Genomic DNA, 23,827 nt, shown 5'->3' with positions numbered 1-23,827 from the left:
ATTTTTGTTTTATCTGCATTTATCCTTAAGCCTTTGTGCCCCATACCATCTCTCCACTTCCTAAATCTTTCCTCTGCCTCCCTTTCATTCTCTGCAATCAACACCAAATCTTCAGCATACAACATCTCCCACGGGAGTCTGTTTTTGTAGTCACATGAGAGGGCTTCAAGTACCATGTTAAAAAACATGGGACTCAAAACTGACCCCTGATGCACACCAGCATTCGCAGAAAACTCATCACTCAAATCTCCATTCACTCTTACCAGGGTGCGAGCACCCACGTACGTGGCATTAACCACGCTAACCAGCCACTCCTCCAAGCCAAGCTTTCTCATTACCCACTTCACCACCTCTCTAGTGACTTTGTCAAAGGCTTTTTCCAAATCAACGAAAACAAAATATATCGCTTTTCTTCCCAATATATTTTTCCTGAAGTTGTCGAACAATGAATATGGCATCGGTGGTCCCCCTGCCTGGCATAAACCCAAACTGCATCTCATCAATATTCACTCTTTCTCTAATCATACCTTCTAGAACTCTCTCCATTACCTTCATTATCTGATCTAAAAGCTTTATACCTCTATAATTTCCTCTTTCCAAGGCATCACCCTTCCCTTTGTACACATTCACAGTTACACTCTTCAACCAATCATCTGGGACAACACACTCATATATAATCATATTTATCAGGTCAGGTCTTTGTCCAGGCTCTTCCACAGGTCTATACATCTATAAGGAAAGCTAAGCTGTATTTCTTGATACCCTTCAAGCATCTTGGCTTCTTCAATTTCATTCCATTTCCTCTTGTTACTCTCTTATCCCATACAAACAGATCTTCTCTGTCAGTTTTTTCTACTCCCATCATGAACACTGCAGTCATCCCACCCCTCTTTCTCCTTTCATCTAAGGAAGGCAAATCCACCTTTTCCAGCCTCTCTCTGTATGACATCTCTGCCAGACTGGGGACCATCTTGGTTGCTGTTCTTTGTATTCTCTTAATCTTGTTTATATCTTTCTTTTTGTGTGGGCACCACACTACTGCCGCATATTCTGACCTGGGGTGGATCATGGCCACTATCAATTTTTTCATCATCTCCTCATCCATAAAATGAAATGCTACTCTTATGTTAGTCAAGAGTTTATGCATCTAACTCTTGTTTATAAGTTTTTCAGGTGACAAACTGTCCTTGACCAGCACTCCCAAATCTTTCTCTCCTCTTGCTTTTGTGATTGGTTCTTTACCCATCATATAATTCAGTGATGGCCTCTTGGTACTTTTACCCATTTCCAATATTTTACATGTCTTTCCATTGAATTTCATTTCCCACATCCGTCTCCAATCGTGTATCCTATCCATATCCTCCTGCAGCATTTTACAGTCCTCGTCAACCTCTACCTTCCTCAAGATCTTTGCATCATCAGGAAACAGACTTGCATAACTGTTCACTCCATCTACCACATCTGTCTATCTATCTATCTATTGCCAGACGCCTCAATCCCGTTTGGGGTGGCCACAAACAAATCGCCTCCAAGTCGCCCTGTCCCCCGCCATTTCACTCCCCTGCTCCCAACTCACACCCCCCTCTCTCATATACCTCTCCACCCCATCTCTCCATCTCATCCTCGGCCTCCCCCTCCCTCTTTCCCCCTCCACCTCACTCACATACACTCTCTTCGTCAGTCTGTCACCCTCCATCCTCTCCACATGGCCAAACCACCTCAGTGTGTTCCTCATAACGCTTCCTATCACATCCACATCAACACCACAATGCTCCTTTATATCCTCATTCGTCAGCCTGTCTCTCCATGTGACTCCACAGGCTCCTCTTAAATAACACATTTCCACGGCTCTCACTCTTGACTTGTGTCCTTCCAACAACGTCCAAGCTTCACTTCCGTACGTTAGAGTTGGTATCACAATACTGTCATGTAGTAACTTTTTCACTTCCATGCTCACTTCCCTGTTTCTTATCACTGCTTTCAAAGAACCAGCAACCTTTCTTCCCTGCTGTACCCTTTCAAGCACTTCACCCTCCAAACCTCCATCCTTACTCATCACACTACCCAAGTACTTAAACGTACTCACATTTTCCAATTCCTCACCATCCAACCTCGCTGTACATTCACTGACTTCACCTCTCTCAAAGACCATCACTTTACTCTTCCCTACATTCACCTTTAGATTCCGTTTCTTACATACTCTCTCAAACTCATCCACCAAGCCTTGCAGCTCCCCTTCGTCTTCACTCAACAACACAGTATCATTTGCAAACAACAGTACAGGGAGTTTCCAAACATTATCCTCTCTCACCAGGGCCACTCCAACATCCACTACCCTACCTTGTACCTCTTTTATTACCCCATCCATGTACAGATTGAACAACCATGGAGACATGACACATCCCTGTTTCAACCCAACTTTCAAAGAGAAAAATTCACTTAGTTCACCATCCACACGCACTGCAGCCTTCGCACCATCGTACATACTCATCACAGCATTCAGCAACTTCCCATCTACTCCATATATTCTTAACACTTTCCACAATCCTAGTCTATCCACCCTGTCATATGCTTTCTCCAAATCCATGAAAGCCGCATACAACTTCTTTCCCTTCTCTAGAAACTTTTCCACTAAAGATCTGAGAATGAATATCTGATCTACACAACCTCTTCCCTTCCTAAAGCCTCCCTGTTCTTTTCCAACTAATTTCTCTGTTCTTTCTCTAACTCTGTCAGTAAGTATCCTACCATACACTTTTCCTATTATACTAAGTTGACAAATGCCCCTATGACTACCACACACTTCTTTTTCCCCTTTTCCTTTGTACAAGGGAATAATTATACCTGACTTCCAATCCTCCTGGACTCTACCTTCCTCCCAGGCCAATCTGCACATCTTCCACATCCATTCTACTACTATCTCTCCCCCATGCTTCAGCATTCTACCACATCATTTATGTAAATCAGGAACATTACTGGCACCAACACCGAGCCCTGTGGGACTCCACTTGTTACTTCCCTCCACCCAGACATCCTATCCGTTATTACTGTCCTCATTTGTCTGTCACTGAAAAAGTCTCTCATCCGTTCCAGGTTTCCCCTTCAGTCCTCCTATATGCTCTAGTTTCCACATTAGTCTCTTACGGGGTACCTTGTCAAAGGCCTTCTCCAAATCTAAATACACATAATCCACCAAACCGTCTCTCTCCTGTGCCACGTCAATCGCTCTTGAGTAAAAGCTCAACAAGTTGGAAACACATGACCTTCCACTTCTGGATCCTAACTGACTTTCAGCCAAAATATTCATCTCTTCCAGATATTTTATCCATCTGTCTTTCAGGATTCTCTCACACAATTTTGCAACCATGCTGGTTAGAGACACTGGTCTATAATTGAGGGGTTTTTCCCTGTTTCCTCCCTTATAAATTGGTACCACATTTACCCTCTTCCATTGCAGAGGCACTTCCCCCTCTTCCAGCGAACACACAATTGAACTAAGAATCTTATCTGCCAGTTGTTCTCTGCATTCCTTCAGTACCCAATTAGAGATTCCATCTGGTCCTGGGGCTTTCCTAAATGTGCTAAACACATTATGCATTGGAAGATGACCCCTGACATGCCTCAGTAAATGTGGGAAAAATCAGTACAGTACAGTATGTGTGGGATAATTCCAAGAATTGGTCCCAGTCCACTGCTAACCTCCCCAAGTTTCACTGTCAGACTACAGTGGAATCTTCTAAATTACGCGATCCTAAACAGCAGATTCATAATACGCGACAACGTCATGCAACATCACTTGCGGAAATTGCACGAAATTTGGAAATGCAGCCTCAGAAGTGACACTTTTCTGAAGCCTCGTGTGATACATGCCACCATTACCTCAAGCTCGTGTGTCAGGCTGGGCATAAACCAATCGTTGTTAAGTATGGCAGTTGCTAAACCAATCATTTTGAGCATAGCACTTACTTTGAGCCAATCACAGCGCATCCCTCCCACGCCAAGCATGACGGATGCTCATGCTTGACACTTTGGCGCCTGACTCTACATTGTCACCTCCCCATTATTAGTGTGAGTGGTTCCAATGAGGTGAGAGGATTTTTTTTTTTTTTTTTTTTTTTTCCCATGCTTAATCTGTTTGCCCAGTGCTACCATGGCCAATTGTAACCCTCCAAAGACAACAACTTTTTTGAGAAAAGGGAGGAAGAAGCCAGCATCAGCTTACACCCAAGAGTTAAATGTAATGAGGAGGATTGACAGTGGTGAGAAGAAAGCCAGAGTTGCCCACCATTATGGACTCAGCGAGGACAATCTCTCCAACTGGCCATGTTGTTTACCAACCACTGCTCCTACTGGATGCGTCAGTGTGTCGTGCATTCTAAATCCACACTTACAGCTTTCAGAGGTAAGTTTATAAAAATGCCCATTAGCTGTGGTAATCCAGGAATAATAACAAGTAACCTGTGAAAGACTCATTTCAATAGAAAATATGGAAAGGCTGCACCCATATGGTAAAGAATTAGGGCTGGAGTAATTCTTTACCGAACAGTCACGGTGATTCCACCTATGTAATAACAAATTCATAATCTCAAGTTAAGTAATTTTGGTACATGTGGAACACAGAAAGTTAACTGTTGAATTGTGAAGGAGTGTGGAAAAAAACAAATATACGGTATCTATATTTTGAGGTATTCAATGAAGCGGGCAGATCGCCATCAGCATTGTTTACCAACGATCTCTCCAACTGGCTCCGTTGTTTACCAACTACCGCACCTACTGGATGCGTCAGTTTATTAGACATTCTAAATCCTTATTTGTAGCTTTCAGGGGTAACTTTTAAAACTGCCCAGTGGCTGTGGCAATCCAAGAATAATAAGTAAGTTGTGAAAGACTCATTTCAATAGAAAATATGGAAAGGCCACACCCGTTTAGTAAAGAATTAAGCTAAACAAATCGACAACTCTTACAATGACATGAAGGCAGCTGAAGATGATGATGACATTGCATTCATTGCCTCCACACTGGACTTTGAGGACTTCCTGTGGGAGGTTGATGAGGAGAAAACGGCACAGAGGCTGCAGCATGAAGCAGCAGCACACTCGCCTCATGCTGAGATTCCGTAGTCTGCCACATGCCTCGGAACCCCTCCCTCCTCCCCCGTCCATTCAAGTGATGTTGTCAGTCAGAGTCAGGTAAAAATCTTACAGTATTGTTCATATCCAGTACTAATTTCTTTTCCAGGCTGTTAGTGTTTGCTGGTGACCATTTTGATGTAGGTTTGGGGGTAAGAGGGGCAACTTTTCCAAAATAACAGACTCATAAGTAATTTTCCTCTTAAGATTAGTTATTTATAACTGGCAGAATTCTCTAATTGTGGCATGTACTGTACCTAGTCTCATAAAGCAGTGGTTTAGGAGATTCCACTGTACGTAGATGCATATTCACCTTCACTTAGAATAAACAAAACATTTTGTTTTTTGTAGGATTTTGCTAAAACAAAGGTCTTAATCAACATTGTTACTGTTGTTGTATGTGAAATGGTCTGTTGACCATTTGGGAGTGCTGGTCCAAGATAGTTTGTCACCAGAAAAGCACATTAACAAGATAGTTGGAGAGACTTATAAACTCTTGACTAACATAAGAGTAGCATTTCATTATATGGATGAGGAAATGATGAAAAAATTGATAGTGGCCATGATCCGCCCCAGGTTAGAATATGCAGCGGTAGTGTGGTCCCCACACAAAAAGAAAGATATAAACAAGATTGAGAGAATACAAAGAACAGCAACCAAGATGGTCCCCAGTCTGACAGACCTGTCATACAGAGAGAGGCTGGAAAAACTGGATTTGCCTTCGTTAGAGGAAAGGAGAAAGAGAGGAGACATGATTGCGGTGTTCAGGACCATGGTGGGAGTAGATAAAATTGACAAAGAAGATCTGTTTGTATGGGATAAGAGAGCAACAAGAGGACACGGAATGAAATTGAAAAAGTCAAGCTGCTTGAAGGATATCAAGAAATATAGCTTTCCTTACAGAAGTATAGACGTATGGAATAGCCTGGACAAAGAGATCGTCCAGTCTAATAACTTAAACGAGTTTAAAGCTAAATTCGACTTATTGAGAAACAGCGATGGAAACCCACGATCATAGTACATTCCGTGTATATCACAATTAGGTATATTAGGTAAATACTTAAATATTTGGAACGACTTAGACAAAGAGGTGGTGCATGAGAAAAGCATTCATGTGTGTAAAGGTAGACTTGATAAATGTGGATATGGAGACAGGACAACACGAGCATTGCTCGATTCCTGTATACTACACATAGGTAAATAGGTAAATACATGCTTGTCGATCACGCCCTGCCTCTCCTCATCACCACCACACACCATATACTTTTTCATCTTTCAGCTAAATTTTTCATGAAAACAAATGTTCATAAATCAACACTGATAAAATAATGGGACATGAAATGGTCTGTTTGCACTCTTAAGAGCTAGTCAGCCACATAAATATGCAGGCACACATGTACACACAGAAACACCACATTCCCATTGGTACCCATCAGAGCCAGAACAGACCATTATAAATGCAGCACCATCCCAGCAATAGTTCAGTTCCTTAATACCATGCTTTTAAAGCTACAGTATATAATTATTTGCCGGTAGATCACATCCTACATTTTTCACTTTTAATTAGTTCATTTTCCAATTGCACTGCCTCTGTCTGCATGTATTGATCAGTGGAGCATTAGTCATTATTATTATTATTATAATTATAAATATTATCATTATTATTATTCATCCATACCTCCTTTCCCACCCCAGGGCAGGGTGGGGAGTAGCAACGTTCAGACAGCCCAAGTTTGCCCACTATAATGGCCATGCTTCCATTCACTCATCATTCAAATCCCTGGAATCCTGGCTGTATCTGATACTCCAAAAACATTCACCACATTCTGTAGCTTCACATAAACATATCCAAGAGAGTCAGTCCGAACCCTGTCACATTAAAAAGGGGTGCCAGATCCCTGATCATGCAGCTCTTCTCACAACATCCATCCATCCAGCTCGATCTTTTGTCAGTCCCCTAGCCTCACCTACTTCATACCTCTCTTCAATCACACACTCATTCACCATATCCTTCCACTTTCTCCTTGGGCTACCTCACCTCCTCCCTCCTTCAAATTTACTCAGATATACCTTTTTATTACTATTTTTTGTGGTGGATGGGGGTGCCTATCATCAACTCACTCAATGTAGGGATGTCTTATGATCTCTGCACTGAGTGACATGCCAAATGGTTTCCTGTGCCCAGGAAATCATTTACTATGCTGGGTGGTAACCATATAACCAGGGTTCTTGGCTAGGGTAAGTGTTTCCCAGATTCCCCTATCCAAAATCATTTAATGGCAGTTGTTTTGGAGAGCCACGGAGGGCCCAGTACCTGCCCATGGCCCCAACCAAATGGGGCAGATTCGCATGGCCATGTGGAATATGAGAGGTGTGAATGAGGAGAGCAAGAGGGTGAAAGTGGTGAATGTGTTCAAGAGTGAGATATGCCGTGATGGCATTGTGCGAAACAAAGAGTTGGGGGGAAGGCAGTCAAATGGTGGGTGACAGAGTGACTTAGAGGCATTTCTTCTGCAGCTACCCTTTGGGAGGTTAGGGCGTCGGGCTATAGATAGATAAATAGGTAGATAATTCAAGGTATGGAGACAGGATAACATGAGCTTAACTCCAGCCCTGTATACTACAACTAGGTAAACACACACACACACACACACACACACACACACAATGTAGCCATCCCTGATGAACTCAGGAACTGAATACCTGACAGTAGATATCCATCCATCCATCATCCATTCCTATGTCGCCCCTTGAGGAGCATAGGAACCCATGGCTAAGCAAGTTGGTCCTGACATTTAAGATGAGAGTGACCAGCCTTACTCATCCCTGAGTGGCATTATGTGAGCAATAAACCCCAATCACCCCTTGGATATAAACCCACACAGGCTTAATCCGATTGGAGCACCCTAATTGTCCACTAAACCACCAGGTGCCATAATTTGGTTATATGGTTACCACCCAGCATAGTAAATGGTTTCCTGGTGTACAGGAAACCATTTGGCTTGTTGCTTAGTGTAGAGCCACGGATAGGCAGAAGGAATAGGAAAAAATGAAGGAAAGAAAGAGAGAAGAGAGAGAGTGTAAAGTCACCCATTGGCGGAAGAAAGAGGAAAGTATGAAGGAAAGAAAGACAGAAGAAGGATGGAATTGAGCAAAGGGCAGACACCCAAAGCAGTACCACATCAAGTAAGTGGATGGTGACCGCCCCCACCAGTAGATATAATGAGTAATTGCATGGTACAGTATATTGGTACTGTATTCATTAGATAGTTTCAGCCTGAACAGTCACATAAACTTAGTAAGTCATGTTGTGCCAGCAAGGTGAGCGGATTGATTGCTTTGACTGAGTGTCCACAATTAAAGTTACTGGACTCCAGTACAGTAATGTAGCCTCAGGCTTTTTTTTTTTTTTTTTTTTTTTTTTTTTTTTTTAATATAATTATTTTTTATTAATTTTTTTTAGGGATGCTCTGTTCTTCCTGCTGCTGCTGGTGGACTTGAGCCGTGCATCCCTTTTGGCTCAGTGTGCATTGTGTTCATCCAACCAGACAGAAGTACGAGACAACATTGCTCGTGGGATGGCTCGTCTCGGCCCGGCTCTCACTCTGGATACTGTGGTTGAGGCTCTTCTTATCGGAGCTGGCACACTTTCAGGTACTGTAGTTCAGTACTGAACCCAATCAGCCTTAGGCTGAACTACACTTGTGGAGTGGAAAGAGGTTATGAATGTGAAAGAATAAATGTAATTAAGGTGAAGGCAAAAACTATAATGGGATAAGTCTGCTGAGTGTTTTTAGGGAAGAAGTAAGGAAATTATCAGAATATCAGGTGAGTGATGAACTGGGAGGTTTTAGGAGTGGAAGAGAGTCTGTGGATTAGATATTTGTAATAAAATAGACAGCTTCAGGAAAAATATATTGGTAGGAGAAGGGATCTTTATTTTGTTTTTGTTGATTTGGAAAAGGCCTTTGACAGAGTCCCTAGAGAGGTGATGAAGTGGGCAATGAGAAAGCTTGGCTTGGAGGAGTGGTTGGTTAGGGTGGTTATGGCCATGTATGTGGGTGCTCACACCCAGGTGAGAGTGAATGGAGATTTGAGTGATGAGTTTTCCGTGAATGTTGGTGTGCATCAGGGGTCAGTCTTGAGTCCTATGTTGTTTATCATGGTACTTGAAGCCCTTTCACGTGTCTTTAGAAACGGACTCCCATGGGAGTTGTTGTATGCTGATGATTTGGTGTTGATTGCAGAGAACGAAAGGGAGGCGGAGGAAAGGTTTAGGAAGTGGAGAGATGGTATGGGGCAAAAGGGTTTAAGGGTAAATGCAGATAAAACAAAAGTGATGATATCTAGGGTTGGTGGCGGTACTGTCAAAGACGAGGGAGAGTGGCCATGTGCAGTTTGCCACAAGTGCGTGGGAAGTAATTCCATCTTGTGCGGTGTGTGTGATAAATGGGTGCATAAGAGATGTAGTGGTATCAGAGGTAGACTGCGAGATAATGCTGATTTTATGTGTATGGCGTGCCGGGGTGAGCAGGTGGAGATTGTCAGACGTGAAAGGATTGAACTTGCTGGTGAATCTCTTGAGTGTGTGGAAGAGTTTTGTTATTTGGGAGACATGTTGTGTGCTGGAGGTTTGGCTGGAGCTAGCTCTGTGGCTAGGGTGAGAAGTGGTTGGAAGAAGTTCAGGGAGCTCTTGCCTCTCCTGACATTGAGAGGGCTCTCCCTGTGTGCTAAGGGGTCTTTGTATGCAGCATGTGTTAGGAGTGTAATGCTGTATGGTAGTGAGACCTGGGCAGTGAAGGAGGAAGATATTCGCCGGCTCAGACATACAGAAATGACAATGATTAGGTGAATGTGCAGTGCGTCCCTGCATCCAAGGCCTGGAGAGGCTGGGTTTACGATGGAAGAGTTGAGAGATAGGATGGGACTGGAGTGTATTGGTGTTGTGATGAGGGGAGGTAGATTGAGGTGGTTTGGACATGTGGAGAGGATGGGGGATGATAATTGGGTGAGGAAGGTGAGAAGTGTTAATATTGGGGGTGGGGTTATAAGGGGTAGACCGAGAAAGACATGGGACGAGGTCATTAAGTGTGACCTTAGGGTTAAGGGACTGAACAGGGAGGCTGCAATGGATTGTGCAGTGTGGAGAACTGCCATTAGGTGACCAAGGCTGACACATGCAAGCATGTTGGAGCCTTTGAAAACGAAACGAAAACGAAACTGGACAAAACATATGTGAAAGACTGTACTGAATTGTATGGTACTTTACAAAAGTATTAATGGGTCAAGATAAAATGTATGACAGAGTGAGTAGGGAAGGACCATGGAAGCTTTTAAATATGTGTAACATGGATGGAAAGTTGTTAAATGCTATCCTTTTTTTATTTTTATGATGGTATACAAACTGCTTTGTTCTCCCTTATACAGTAAATGCCACTTTGGGCTGCAACAGCTTTGCCTAGCCACTGGAAGAAAGTGGAAATTATTCCCATCCCCAAGCTGCAAGATCCAGCTTCCTGCCACCCTGCCTGCCTCCTTAGCTACAGTGGGAAAATAGCAGAACACATGGTTTTAAATAGATTGGTATGGAAGGTTGGCCTTCTGAACCCTGCCCTCTTTGCCCTCACCAGAATACTGGAACAGTAGAATATCTCACCACCCTTGTTAAAGTTAGCATTGGTTATGGCAGTGCTGTGTTCTTTGATTTTGAAATGGTCTGTGAGCTCACCAGTGTTATATGCCTTCCTGGCACATAGAGGCATTACTGGTAAGATACTTGACTGGGTTAGAGACATCCAGTGAGGATACAGTGCATTTGTTTGCTTAAAAGGCACTCCATTTTCCTTCACTGTCATGAAAATGGAACTCCTCAAGGCAGTATCTTGAGCCCCTACCTTTTCAACATCCTCATAGATGAAATTCGTAACCTGCCCTTTCAACAAAGGGAGAAAATCCTTCATTATGCTATGACCTTGCAACTATTTCCACAGGGCCAGATAATGGGCACAGTACTCAGCACACTTTGGAGTGTATTCATGAGCAGTGTTGTGAGTTGGGGCTGAAGATCAGTTCTCATAAGTCTAAACCCATCACTTTCAGAAAGCCAGACCTAGAGCACCCACTTTTCATCCAGGGTACAGAGCTTGAATGGGTTCCAGACTCAGAGCACCTACTCTTCATGTAGGGGACAGGCCTTGAATGAGTTTTCAGCAACCAGTACCTAGGTGTCTGCTTTGACAAGAAGCTGCCCTTCGATGTACAGGTAAGGTATCTGTGGGAGAGGATGGCTACAAGGACCGGAGTCATGAGATCCATCATTAGCCTGAAGGGAGGTGCCAGCTACAATGTGTTTTGCACCTAATACGCCCATGCCATCATGTCCTTGATTGACTCTTGCACTCTCTGCCGTGTAACACGCTGTGAACATATGTTAGCCAGGCTGGAGGTAGTACGAGACAATGCACTTAATCTTGTACTGGGTGGCCCCTTGTTGACCAAACTGCAACCTCCAACAGGAAACTGCCACTATCTCTCTAGGGATTCGCATCCAGTAATGCACAACTTGTGTACTTGCTAAAATAGTACATCTGCCCACCTGTCACTTCCTGCTGAAACAGCTACCACTATGTAACTACACATAATTAAGCGTTTACTGTATATAATGTGGAGGGAGTTTGTTGATGGCAACAAATTTTATTTATGAGGGAAGTATCACATGTGTGGAGGGTGACGAAGTTCAGTGATCTTTTCAGCACAAATGTAGGTGTTGTTTTTGTTGTTGTCGTTTCTCAGGCCTGATTGGCTGGGCCAGCAGACCTATCAACTGCAGGTAAGAAGTTGCCCCTTGGGGTTGTACCAAAGGTTCCCTACATCATGTCTGGAGTGCCCGGAGGTTGGATGCTTTTTAAGAGAATCTGGTAATGTTTGTGTAATGATTTTGTGTGTGTGTGTGTGTGTGTACCTATTTGAGTTCTACTGGATTTTAGCTAAACTCGTGTTGTCCCACCTCCACTGATACAGCTATCGAAATTTGCTTTGAATGCATGGATATTCTCAGCACAAACCACATTTGCATCCAAATTATTCTATTTCATTATACTGTACTTCTGTTTGGCAAACTATGTTTTCTTACATCATGCAAGCAAGGTGGTATTTCCAATTTAAAACTATGTCCTTTCATTCTCCCCACATCTCTCATGATATAATCTTCTCTGTGAGCATTCTGTATACCATGTGTGCACTTATGCACTATTATCATTGCTGCTTTTTGCACCTTCTCTTTTTTATTTATATGGCAGCATATTCCAATCGTGGTCTTACCATTGCCATGTTCACTTTACCCATTATGTCCTCACTTATGTTCATCAATAGATTATATGCCCCAGTAGTTGACTAATTTATATGCATCTCTGACTATAATCCCTGCTGTATTATTACACTCAGATATTAGTATACCTGTTTTCCATATGCTCACTTATTTCTTCTTCTTCCCTGTATACAAGCTCAAGTTCAGTTAGTATATGATGACTCTTACATATGGGAAAACAATGCTTTATATTTTGGATATCATTTGGATCTTTTTTTGATAAGAAGATCTGACCTCAGTGGTTCAGTGTCACCTCTTATTTTTGTATATTCTTGAATATTTTGGATCAATAAGTTGTCTGTTGCCAGTTCAGGTAATTTATATCCTCATGTATTGGTGTTATTACTTGTATCACTTACCTCCCAGTTAACCTCTTAACAATTAAGATCTCAATACCAGTCTGTTTCATTTATGTGCAAGCTTTTCCAGCTATATCATCACATCTGTAGTCAGTACAGTATGTCATTTTCTTCGTCATTCCATGCTCTTGTTTGGGGTGGCAAATAAGCTACTCCTGTGTCTCATTGATGAATTCTGTTGATATAGCTTTGACATTTTTATTTCTATTATCTATTTCTACATATCTTACCTACAGATTATTTTTTGTTGTTATTAAAACTCCTCTCCCCAGCTCTTTGTTTTCTGTCCCTTCTCCATACCATATATTATATCCACTCCACCGTCATCTCTTTTTTCATATCCATTTTTAACTTTGTTTCACTTAAACAAATTACCTCTTATTTTTCTTTGTTAATGTAATCATATTACTAACTTTTTATAAATTAGTCCATCTATTATCATAAAGTACATTATTTTCATTGTACAGGTGGCCCTCCACATTTGCAGATTCATCTTTTGCGGGTCTCGCAGATTCATGAATTGCTCCCCTATGGAGCCAAGATTCCATTCGCGGCTGCAAATTGTAGCAGTGCAGATGCTCACAGGTCATTTTACGCCAAACCAGGCCCGCACCAAACCACCGTGCTCCTGCGCTCATCTGTCTCTCCCTTAGGCTATGTCCTGCCACTGTCACGGTCGCTTCGCTGCCTCCACGCTGCCATATCAGATCTCCCGTAATTTCATTATTGTGCCGAATAAGGTGATGAGTACCATAGATCAGAGCATAATCCCCTACAAAACACTATTTGATGACATGAAGCAGAAGCAGTCTCAGTTGCCTATCACGTTGTTCTTTTCAAAGAAACCGCGACCTGCTGCTGCTGCCTCACACTCATCTTCCTTCATTACACCTGAGGCTGAGCAGCCTGCATCTGTGCCTGAACCTCAACCCGTGTGTGACCCTGAACCTGTTCTCTCTGACTTTGACGACGCATCATCCTCTCCACCTGCCTCTGAGGGCGATATCGACAATCTACCACCACTCGGCGATGACGCTAGCAGTGGAGATGAGGTGGAGTCTGTGCACATGTAGACACCTCATGCCATGCAGTTACACTCCACACCATCTCATCCAGTCATCTGTCATCAGTAACTGCATGGCTAATTATCTTCAGCATCATCAATGTCATGTTCATCATCGTCATCACAAGTCGTCAGAGTTCGTCTGCCAAAACTTCAGGGACAGTGGTGAGGTAACTCTGAGTTTAATGGGTATAGTTGTAAGAAACTGGGGGTAAATATGAAGCTGATGACTTGTCTGCACTCACATGGATGTGCACGAGATGCACTCAGTCGTGGGAGTCTGTGGAAGTCACGAGGTACATATTTACCCTAGCTTAGTACAGCCATACCCAGTCAAAACTTATTTGTTATTAAACTTTTTTATACAGTTGGTCTGTTACTATTTGTGATATTTTATGCTGCTTTCAGGTCCCAGATATGTTTTTAGGTACAGTATGTGCACACTTGCACACGGGGTAATTTGCAGCTGTAGAGGCATTTACGGGAGGGCACACCAAACATTCGCGGAAATTCCATATTCGCAGGGGTCTGTGTCCCCTAACCCCCGCCAATGTAGAGGGCCGCCTGTACTGTTCTCCCCATCTATTACTTTACCATATGTAACATCTCTTACTTTGTGATTTTTATTCTGTCTTCTCTTTTATATACCATTTCAACATTTTCGTATTCAGTACTCTTCAGAAAAATGTGCTTGCTTCCTCATCTCCCCTCTCACTGTTTTTTTCCCTTGCTTGTGATTTTAAATTTTCTATTTTCTCTCTTTCCCCCCAATGTGAATCCTTCCTCACTACTAACTCATTGTATCTCTTGCTTTCCTTCGAATGCCAGGTAAATTTCAACACATCCTTTGCAACCCTTACTATGAGTTCCGCGGTTAGGACATCATACCGCCCGCTGAACAACCAAGTTTAACATATGGAAAAATCTCCAAAATAGGCTGCAGAGGGAAAGGAAGATGGAGGGGAGTGAGACCCATCCATGTAAATTCTCAGGGAATCCTTATAAACAGAGGAGTCCATGCTGGGAAAGAGCTGCTGCGCCACGACTGCATCTGTCGACTTCAAGGATGTTACTGGGGATAGGGGGAGACATATGGAGACAAATCCATCCAAGGGGGGACAGGGGCCACTGGGGCAGGCCTGGGCAAGTCGAGAGACAGGGTGTGGCAGGCCTAGATGCTGCAGATAACATATGGTAACCTCACTCGTGGCCAAGCTAGAGGCTGACAAAGGACTGTGGGGAAGCAGGAGAGGGAGGAGACCGGGTGGCTGGAGGGAAGAGTCGAAATGTGGTGGAGCAGCTGCCAGTCCAGTTCCATGCGGTAGATGGAGAGGGGCATCACCCCAGACTGTGCATGAAGCAAAATAATGGGGTAGACTTGAAGACATCTAGGGCAGTGCGAAGAGCCATGTTCTGAACAACATCCAACTTTTTTAGGTGGGTCTGGGCAGTTGATCCGTAAAAGGTGGTACCGTACGAGATCTTGCTGCGGTTGAAGGCCAGATTCAGGTGGAGGAGAGTGTTTCGATCAGCCCTGTAGCAAACTCCTGCGACACACTTCATGATGTCCAGATGCCTAAGGGATTCTGATCGAAGATGGTCAATGTGGGGGACCCACGTGAGATGGGGACTATCCAGGTGGTGGCCCAGGAACTTGTGCCGAGTCCGAAGAGGCTCTCTGGCAAGCTGAATCATCAATATGGAGGGGAGCCTTCAATGACCAAAGCACATAAGAGCATTCTTGTGTGCATTAGCTGTTAGTCCCCAGTCTGCAGCCCAGGTGGCAAAGGCATTCATGGCCTGTTGGAGGTGATGTTGGGCCTCCCATAATGAGGCAGCACTGCGGAGGATGGAGACATCGTCTGCATAGACTATAATGGGTACTCCAGTAGGATGAGGGTCATACATTAGTACATTAAAAAGTAGGGGACTGAGGCATGATCCCTGTGGTACTTCCTGCCTGACTGGGGTAGGGGAGGAGTACATATCCCTTAGGGAAACATGAAAGGATCGCTCCTCCTAAAAACCCAGGCCAGTACAGAGCCTGTGACAGCACAACTTGTACAGTATCCCATCATGGGAGGCAGAATCAGAAGCCCCCTGGAGATCCACAAAGACTGCCAGGAGTATCTGCTTATGACAGTTTGCCTGGTGGACACGATTGTCAAACTGGAGGAGGACATCAGATGTCCCCCTCCCTGGGCGGAATCCACACTGTACCTCAGACAGGCGGCAGTCATGCTCCAGCCACCAGGAGAGCCGACAGCACATCATCCTCTCATGCACCTTCCCAACATTGGATGACAATGTTTTCTGCCTGTACGAAGCCGAAGAAGTGGGGTCCCTCCCAGGCTTGGGGATGGGCAGGAGGTTTGAGGTTCTCCAGCATGATGAGAAGATCCCTGATGCCCAATTGTTATTAAATATGCCTAAGGGTGAAATCTGATGGCGTACGGTGAGATGAGTCAAAAACTCATTGGGTACAAAATCTGGGCCACATGCTTTCTTTGGTGGTAAGTTCCACAGAGCAGAGGAGAGTTCTGCCTGGGTAAAAGGGGTGGCTAAGCCTGCTGGGGGGGGGGGGAGATGCCTGCCTGAGTGGCCCTGAGTAAGTGCTGAAGACCTGGAAGTGGAGCTGGGGAACCAAATTGAGATCAAAGAAGGCAACCAAGAAGGCAGCCTTGTCTTGGAAGCCTACCAGGTTACCTTCCTTCACCAGAGGATACGACGGGGTGGTAGGGCGACCCTTCATTGCTCGGATGAAGGGCCAGGTTCGAAATGGTGAGCTAGAGAATGACAGGGTTGAGCAGAAAGCAGACCAGGCTGCACGGCGAGCTCGGTTAAGAGTCCGCTTGCATTCTGCATCCCTAAGGTGGTGAAGGTCTAGGTGACTAGGACAGGGACACCTCCACCAGGCATTCCAAGAAGACCTGCTAGCCCGAACAACCCTGGTACAGTCCTCTTTCCACCAAGGAACCGTGACAGTGCCTCAGGGATGTGTTGACGACCTGTGGAAGGTCGCCACTGTGATCACAGAGGATGTAAAGCCCATCACAAGGTTGTCGAAGGGCCCTCCAGGCAGAGCCCGTGTTATCAAGGGCTACCATAAAGGAGGACCAGGACCCTCATGTGAGGATTCATTGTGGACGAGGTGGGGCAGAGGAGGGTGGGGAAAGGTCGGGGACATCCAAGATAACTGGAAGGTGGTCAGATCCCAAATATGGGCCAGTCCAGATGGTTGAGCCACCAAAAACAGAATCCTTCACATATAGATCAAGTGTGGAAGGCAGGCCTGAGTGCGGGTCGATAAGGGTATGTAACCCCAGTGGGGTGAGCAGGTTGAAGCCATTGCTGTCTAATAGAAACTGGAAAAGGGGAATTCCCAACTTATTGCCAGAACCCTGGGCTAGAAAAGAATCCCAGTGGGGGTGTCTGACATTAAAATCACCCAGGAGGAGGCAAGGTGAAGGGAGCTGGTCTTGATATGCCCAGAGTTCTTCCAGGCCTGTGTCCTTGCGCGGGTAGTAGCAAACCGCCACAGTGATCCATCCCTTGACGAGGGATAGGCAGACCGCAAGAACTTCCATCACCCCTCGAGGGGGCAGGGTCAGTGGCAGAACCGAGCTAGGCACATCCTCCCTGACTGTGACAGCTAGACCACCTCCAACACCTTGAAGATCAGCCCGATATACAGTAAAACCCCGGAGTGACACATGGAGATGTGGAGACAGAAGTCTCACATAGACCAATAACGTCAGGAACGAGGTCTACAATTGTCTGCTTGAAATCGGAAGTTTTCCGAAGAAGAGATCTGGCATTCCAGAGAAGGAAACTGCAAAGAGGTGGATGAGCCATCACTGGGATGAGAGCAGGGAGAGAAGCTGGGGCAGGAGGCTGACATGGATGTCTTTAAAGGACTGTCCATTTCTGTACATGGAGAAGGCTGTTAATTGAAGGTCCACAAAGGATTCTGAAGAATGGGCACCTGTGGGGTTGGCATATGGGGAAGCGTGGGAGGTTGTCCTTGGTGCAGGCTGATGTGGAGGAGCAGGAGATTCACCAGGTGTGGAGCCCATTTCAGGAGAACTGGGGGAGGCAACGTTTGATGTGATTGGAGCTGAGGCAGGAGTTGTGACCTGTGATGAGGTGGAACTGGCTGACATTATTCCAGGCAGGATGGAAGGAACTATGGAGTCTTGTGTAGCATGTGGGGAAGAGGTCCTTGTTGGGTGGGAGCGCTGACGACAGGACTTTGGTGAAGGGGCAGGGTGGAGCAGCACCGCAGATTGGGAGGTTGGGGAGGACACAGCAACTGTTCACTCCACTTCACATGGTTCGGTTGCAGACTTGCCACCAGATGTTCCAGCAAGGTCATCCTAAGCTGAAAAGCAGTTGCTGACTACTGTTGCATATGTGAGACCCTCCTGGACAGGCCAGGAAGTCTGACTGGGAGCAGTATGTGTTGTCGAGGAGTTAGAGCTGGGAGGAGTGCGTCCGGATGGGTTGGGGGTATGCAAATGGGTGTTGACATCAGACAGGGTCGATGGGTCAGCTCTGACAGCATCATAGATAGCAAGTGCCTGCTGGTAGACTGGGCATGTGCGGGAGACAACTTGGTGTGCACCACCGCAGAAAATGAAGTAGGGGTCATTGGTGTATTGACTACCCGATGGAGATTTGCATGGGTGGACCCTACTGCAATGAGAACACCGAACTTTATTTTTACAGGATATTGTGCCATGCCCAAATCGATGGCACGTATAACACCTCAGGATGAGAAAAATGTAAGTCCCTACAGAGTAGCACAAATGACCAAATATGACCTGCTCTGGCAGGGGCCCCTGAATTTGAGCAGTACTACCCTGGCTGCCACTGCGTTCTCACCACCAGGAGGGTGGACCGTGAGGCGAGTGATTTTCACTAGCTGGGAGGAACAGTTGCCGAAGGCAATGAAGATGACATAAAAGTTCCCCCTCCTTGACACAAGGAACAATAGGCCCAATTTTCCCATATGAGAACTCGCCACTGGAAGGTGAGCGAGCCAACCAGCACCTTATTGGCCAGTCCCCTGGCGGGTGAGGGACTCTGGTGGAACAGTCATTTTGGCCACATCATCTGCAAAGACAGAACCTAATAACTGGCCCTCTACCCAAAGCCCTAAGTGACCCCTCTATACAATACTTACCCCATGAAGACTTGTTGATGGTGTCTGACAACCTGCGGGGATTAACCCGTCATGTCCCGAGCTATTTCGCACCTCTGACACCCCCCAATCCTGAGGTATTTTCGGAAAATTTTTTTTTTTTTGGCTAAAACTTCCACTTTTGGTGAGAAACATCGAAAATTCATAGAGAAATCACTCACCTGAGGTTTAAAATACTCGATCCAGGTACCAGTACCTCCTTACCTGACTGGGTTTTCTAACAGGCTGGCACCAAAGAAAACGAGTTCTATGGGAGGGTAACTATTTCACACCACTCATAAACGGTATTTATTTATTTACTTGGTACGAATTTATATGTAGTACGAGAGTATATTGGTTTTCAAACAATAATATAGGCATTATAAGCATTGTTTCACTCACTAACTCATCACCATACCTGACCTTCTTTTGCCACATTACCTGATCATTATTTCTGACTGTTTCTTCCTCTAATGCTATGTAAACTTTGTCCTCCACATTGTCATCGATTGGGGAATCACTCTGGCCCTGAATGTCTTTACTGGCCAGGTCACTGGTAACAGGTGAATTGCTGAGAAAATGGAGTGAGGAGGGGAGGGGGGAGGGTATGCAGTATAAGGCATTGTCCCTGCTTGGCATCTTGTAGGGGAATAGAGGAAGGTGTCCCGTGTATACGTATGAAAAATCACGCGCGAAAATTGAAAATTGTGCAAATTAGGGACCTTGCAATTGCACGACGTACCAGTACGTCATCGGGACTGGCAAATGCAAAATGTTGCAACGTACCCAAACGTCGACGGGACGGGGCAGGTTGAAAAACATAGGGGTATTTTCAGCAGATGTTACTATGTAGATGAGGCTCCTTGGTTTGCTGGTGACACCACTGTCTGGGGAGGAAGGCTGTATCCATTTTTCCGGGGCACCACCATCGTCACTAGTGGTGGAGGCTGTCCTCACCCTCTTGCCAGGGGCAGCAACCTCGGCTGCAGGGGCGAGGTCCATATTGACATCCTGAGTGGCGAGGCCAGTCATGGAAGATTTCATGCCAGGCCTAACACTTGGCTGATACACTCACTTTGATATTACACTGGGATGCTGTGGTTTTACTGCAAGATGACCAAAACAAGTTGGTTGTGATGGTATGGCTGAGATGGGTTGAGCAGCAGAGAATAAAGACGGTTGACAACTGGCCGGGAGGAACACGTCCAACGATGACCTGGTCTAGGCAGTGTTAGGTGTAGTGTTTGTATACGGGGATTATGTTGTTGTGGCAGTGGATGTGTGAGTAGGAGGAGCTGTTGGAGAGGGTGGGGATGGGGGCAATTTTGTGTGAGTGACAGGAGGAATGTTTGTGGATGTACTACACCTGTCACATACCAATGTGCTGTGGTGTTGTCTGGTATCTGTAGGTGTAATACATGTGGTTGATCCATTCTCTGCAAGAATTACATTGAATATATCCCTGTGTTTGTCTAGTGTTTGTGATGAGTAGAGAGCTGATTGGACAGTTGTATCATGTTTGGTCTGTGGGATTGTTCTCAATATTTCTAGCAAGTGTGAGGAAGAGGAAATGACAGCTGGAGAGTCATTTCCCTTTGTGTAATAAGTGGTATAGGAGGCAAGTGCCCCCATACAGCATATGGTGCCCTGCCAGGGTGACTGAGGTCCTGTTTACAAGTCGCAGGGAAGGTTGGGGAGATTTTGCTCCCAGAACAAAGTCACAGCTACTCCTCCTTGCCTGGGGTGCACAGCATCACAGGTAGGCTTCCCTCCAGTGCAAGAGGGAAAGTAAATGTTGCAGATGTTGATTTCTTGTTTGTGATCAGACCTGACAGTGTATTTCTAGCGCAGTGTCTTGCTGTAAAAGTGATTGTGTTTTCTGATTTGTATTTTTGAAGAGAATAGATTTGTGTATGTAAGTAATGAGGCCTTGGCGTTCTGTTCCGTTGGTATGGCTGTTTAGTGTTTGGTGTGTGGAATATTATGTGTGCATGTGAGCTTTGTTTCTTTGAAGATGGAGCACAGTAAAGAAGAAAACCTGTAGATTGTTTGCAATAGAGGTGGAGCTGCTGCTGCTGTTTTTTTTTTTTTTTTTTTTTTTTTTTTTTTCAATGCAAGGAAAACAAAGCCAAAGGCCAGAATCCTGCAAGATTGTACATACCTTCCAAGAAAAAACAAAAACAAGATAACAGAGAGCCAAATTCATGATCCATTCATTTTGAGATGCCTGGACACACTGCATTTGAAAACTTGGAGGTCATAGGCAGTAGGAAACACAGACAGAGGCTTGAGTGGTAACTGAATGTGTGGCCAAACTGAGTGATGAATGAATGGGTGTAAGACCAAATTGTTAAAACTCAAGTGATGAACGAATGAAGATTTTTGGCCAAATTCTGTTGGGTTTACTTCCAATTTATTAAAGGGATATAGGGCTGCAATTATGTTGGTGATAATCAGTGCTGCATTTTGGGGTTATTGCATTTCCCCTGATAAATATTTTTTTGCAGGAGTAAGCCGACTGGAGCAGATGTGTGCCTTTGCATGTGTTTCCATCATAGTCAACTACATTGTCTTCATGACCTTCTTCCCTGCCTGCCTGTCCCTTGTTTTGGAGGTAAGACCCAAGGTGCGAGGAATGAAAGGGAAATGATGGAGGTGAAAAGCAGTAAAAAGGAAATGTAAGAGATTTGAGGGTATAATTCACAAGTGTGTGTTTCTTATAAGAAATAGCAAGTGGTGCCTTGCAGACTTCTGAGACACCAGTGCTACAGCTTTCCTGTTATTTTTCTAGCACTGTAATGTGAAGGCATTGTGAGAGCATGCTTAATTTTTTTCACGTGAAAAATGTCCCCTGAGTTTGGTGAAATACTCTGCCACAAGGAGTAAAGGCTGTAATATTTTATACCAAAGAAATTAATAGAAATTATTTTCAACCTCTGTGCCATAAGAGGTCTCTCCTAAATCTGAAATAAAAGATTGTTTTAAGATGAATTTTAAAAGTATGAATCTGTTATTGCTATTGCTGTTGTGGCAGCCTGAGGCTCATCAGGATGTGAACCAGGTGAACTGCAGGAAATTGGCCACGCCAGCTGAGTGCTTAAACAGATCTTTTGTTTAGGTTATGTTGAAGGATTGTCTGTGTTATGAGGTACATGAGGTGAGTATGTATGTTGTGGTGTGGGAGCTCCATGACAGTAAGATCATAGTGTATTGTTTGTGTATTGTATTTTTGTGTTGGTAATGCATCAGGGAAGGGTGATGATTACACCATAGACTGGACAGATACATTCATGCCTGTCTAGGAAGTGTAGTTTCCTTGGGGATTCATGAAAATGAGGGTGGCGATGGGGTGGAGAGGTACTCTGCATGAATGAGTGTGTGGGTTGGAAGGAGGGGTAGCCTGTTAGTGGAGGACAGAGAGACATGGAGACAATTTGTTTTGGCCACCTTCTCTGGAATCTAAGGTGTTTGGTCATAAATAGGTAGAACATTCATGAACAATTCTATTTGAGCTGAGATTTGAGGTGGCTGTGTTTGTTTATATGTTTGTGAAGTGTAGTGATGGATGGCGAAGGGTATCAGGATGTTGTTGGGGCTTTTTTTTTTTTTTTTTTTTTTTTTTTTTTTTGAGGTGGTGCAGCACAGGGTTCCAAGGGTGGAGTGGATCCTTTGCATAAGCATTGATTGTTTGCCTCATTTATTCACGCACTTGATTAGGAGTTTAGTACAGTACTGTACTTGTGGTTTTTGGTGCAAGTGCTTTATATTTGTTTTCTTTGTACATCCTGTTCTTGTTCTTAAAGATATGTTTTGTGTCTGTGTAATCTTTTCCATATTTTGGGCTGCCAGAGTGAGCCTAGCATGAGCTCATGTACCTCTGTTCAGATAGACTGCTTATAGAATATTTCCAGGTATTCTTTTTGCTGTTTGAAAGTAGTGCCTCTGAGTGTTTTGAATATATTGAGTTTATAAGGTACCTTTTTATTGATGTTGGTTGTGTATTAAGAAAAAGTCACATATATGTCCAAAGTAAATTTTAGGATTTTTGGATATCTCTCCTAAGGATAGAGGGTAGTTAAAGTGGGAGACTTGAGGATGTGTTTGAGATTCATGTCAGCTTTATGTGTGTATATTGTTGGTAAGGATGATGATGATGATGATGTGGCCTCATGCTCATCTGAACTTGAGCCTTGTGGACTGCAGTCTGAAATTGCTTTTCCATTCCATCCTTCTTTTGGTGGATAGAGAGGGAGATGAAGGATGTGTTTATAACAGTGAAGGTATTACTGTTTCATCATCATAAGACAGCATTGTTTCAGAGGGACGACGGATAATGAATCATGGAGGAAAAACTTTAAAAAGAGGGTGATAGAACTGACCCCTGTGAGTCAAAATTGGGTTGTTATTATGAATGTGGATTTTTGGTTTGGTTCACTACCAAACCATGACTTGTGTGCCTGAAAGTTTGCTAGGCACTTGTCATTGTCTTTGTGGTCAGGATTTTATATATATATATATATATATATATATATGTATGTATGTATGTATGGTGCGAAGGCTGCAGTGCGTGTGGATGGTGAACTAAGTGAATTTTTCTCTTTGAAAGTTGGGTTGAAACAGGGATGTGTCATGTCTCCATGGTTGTTCAATCTGTACATGGATGGGGTAATAAAAGAGGTACGGGGTAGGGTAGTGGATGTTGGAGTGGCCCTGGTGAGTGAGGATAGT

At 44.3% G+C, this 23,827-nt stretch overlaps 1 protein-coding gene across 1 annotated transcript in view; it reads left to right on the top strand.

The window, feature by feature from the left end:
• The window catches only part of Hmgcr (HMG coenzyme A reductase), a 217,801-nt gene that overhangs the window by 82,180 nt on the left and 111,794 nt on the right, over nucleotides 1–23,827 (top strand). Inside the window, exons 5-6 of the mRNA XM_080272343.1 lie at nucleotides 8,593–8,783; nucleotides 21,607–21,713. Of these exons, the coding sequence (XP_080128469.1) occupies nucleotides 8,593–8,783; nucleotides 21,607–21,713 (298 nt within the window). The remainder of the gene's footprint in view (nucleotides 1–8,592; nucleotides 8,784–21,606; nucleotides 21,714–23,827) is intronic.

This window comes from Coenobita brevimanus, chromosome 50 (assembly GCF_032717465.1).
Source record: "Coenobita brevimanus isolate Jiangsu-jjx chromosome 50, ASM3271746v2, whole genome shotgun sequence".
NCBI lineage: Eukaryota > Metazoa > Arthropoda > Malacostraca > Decapoda > Coenobitidae > Coenobita > Coenobita brevimanus.
This window is presented reverse-complemented; position numbering and strand designations above follow the sequence as displayed.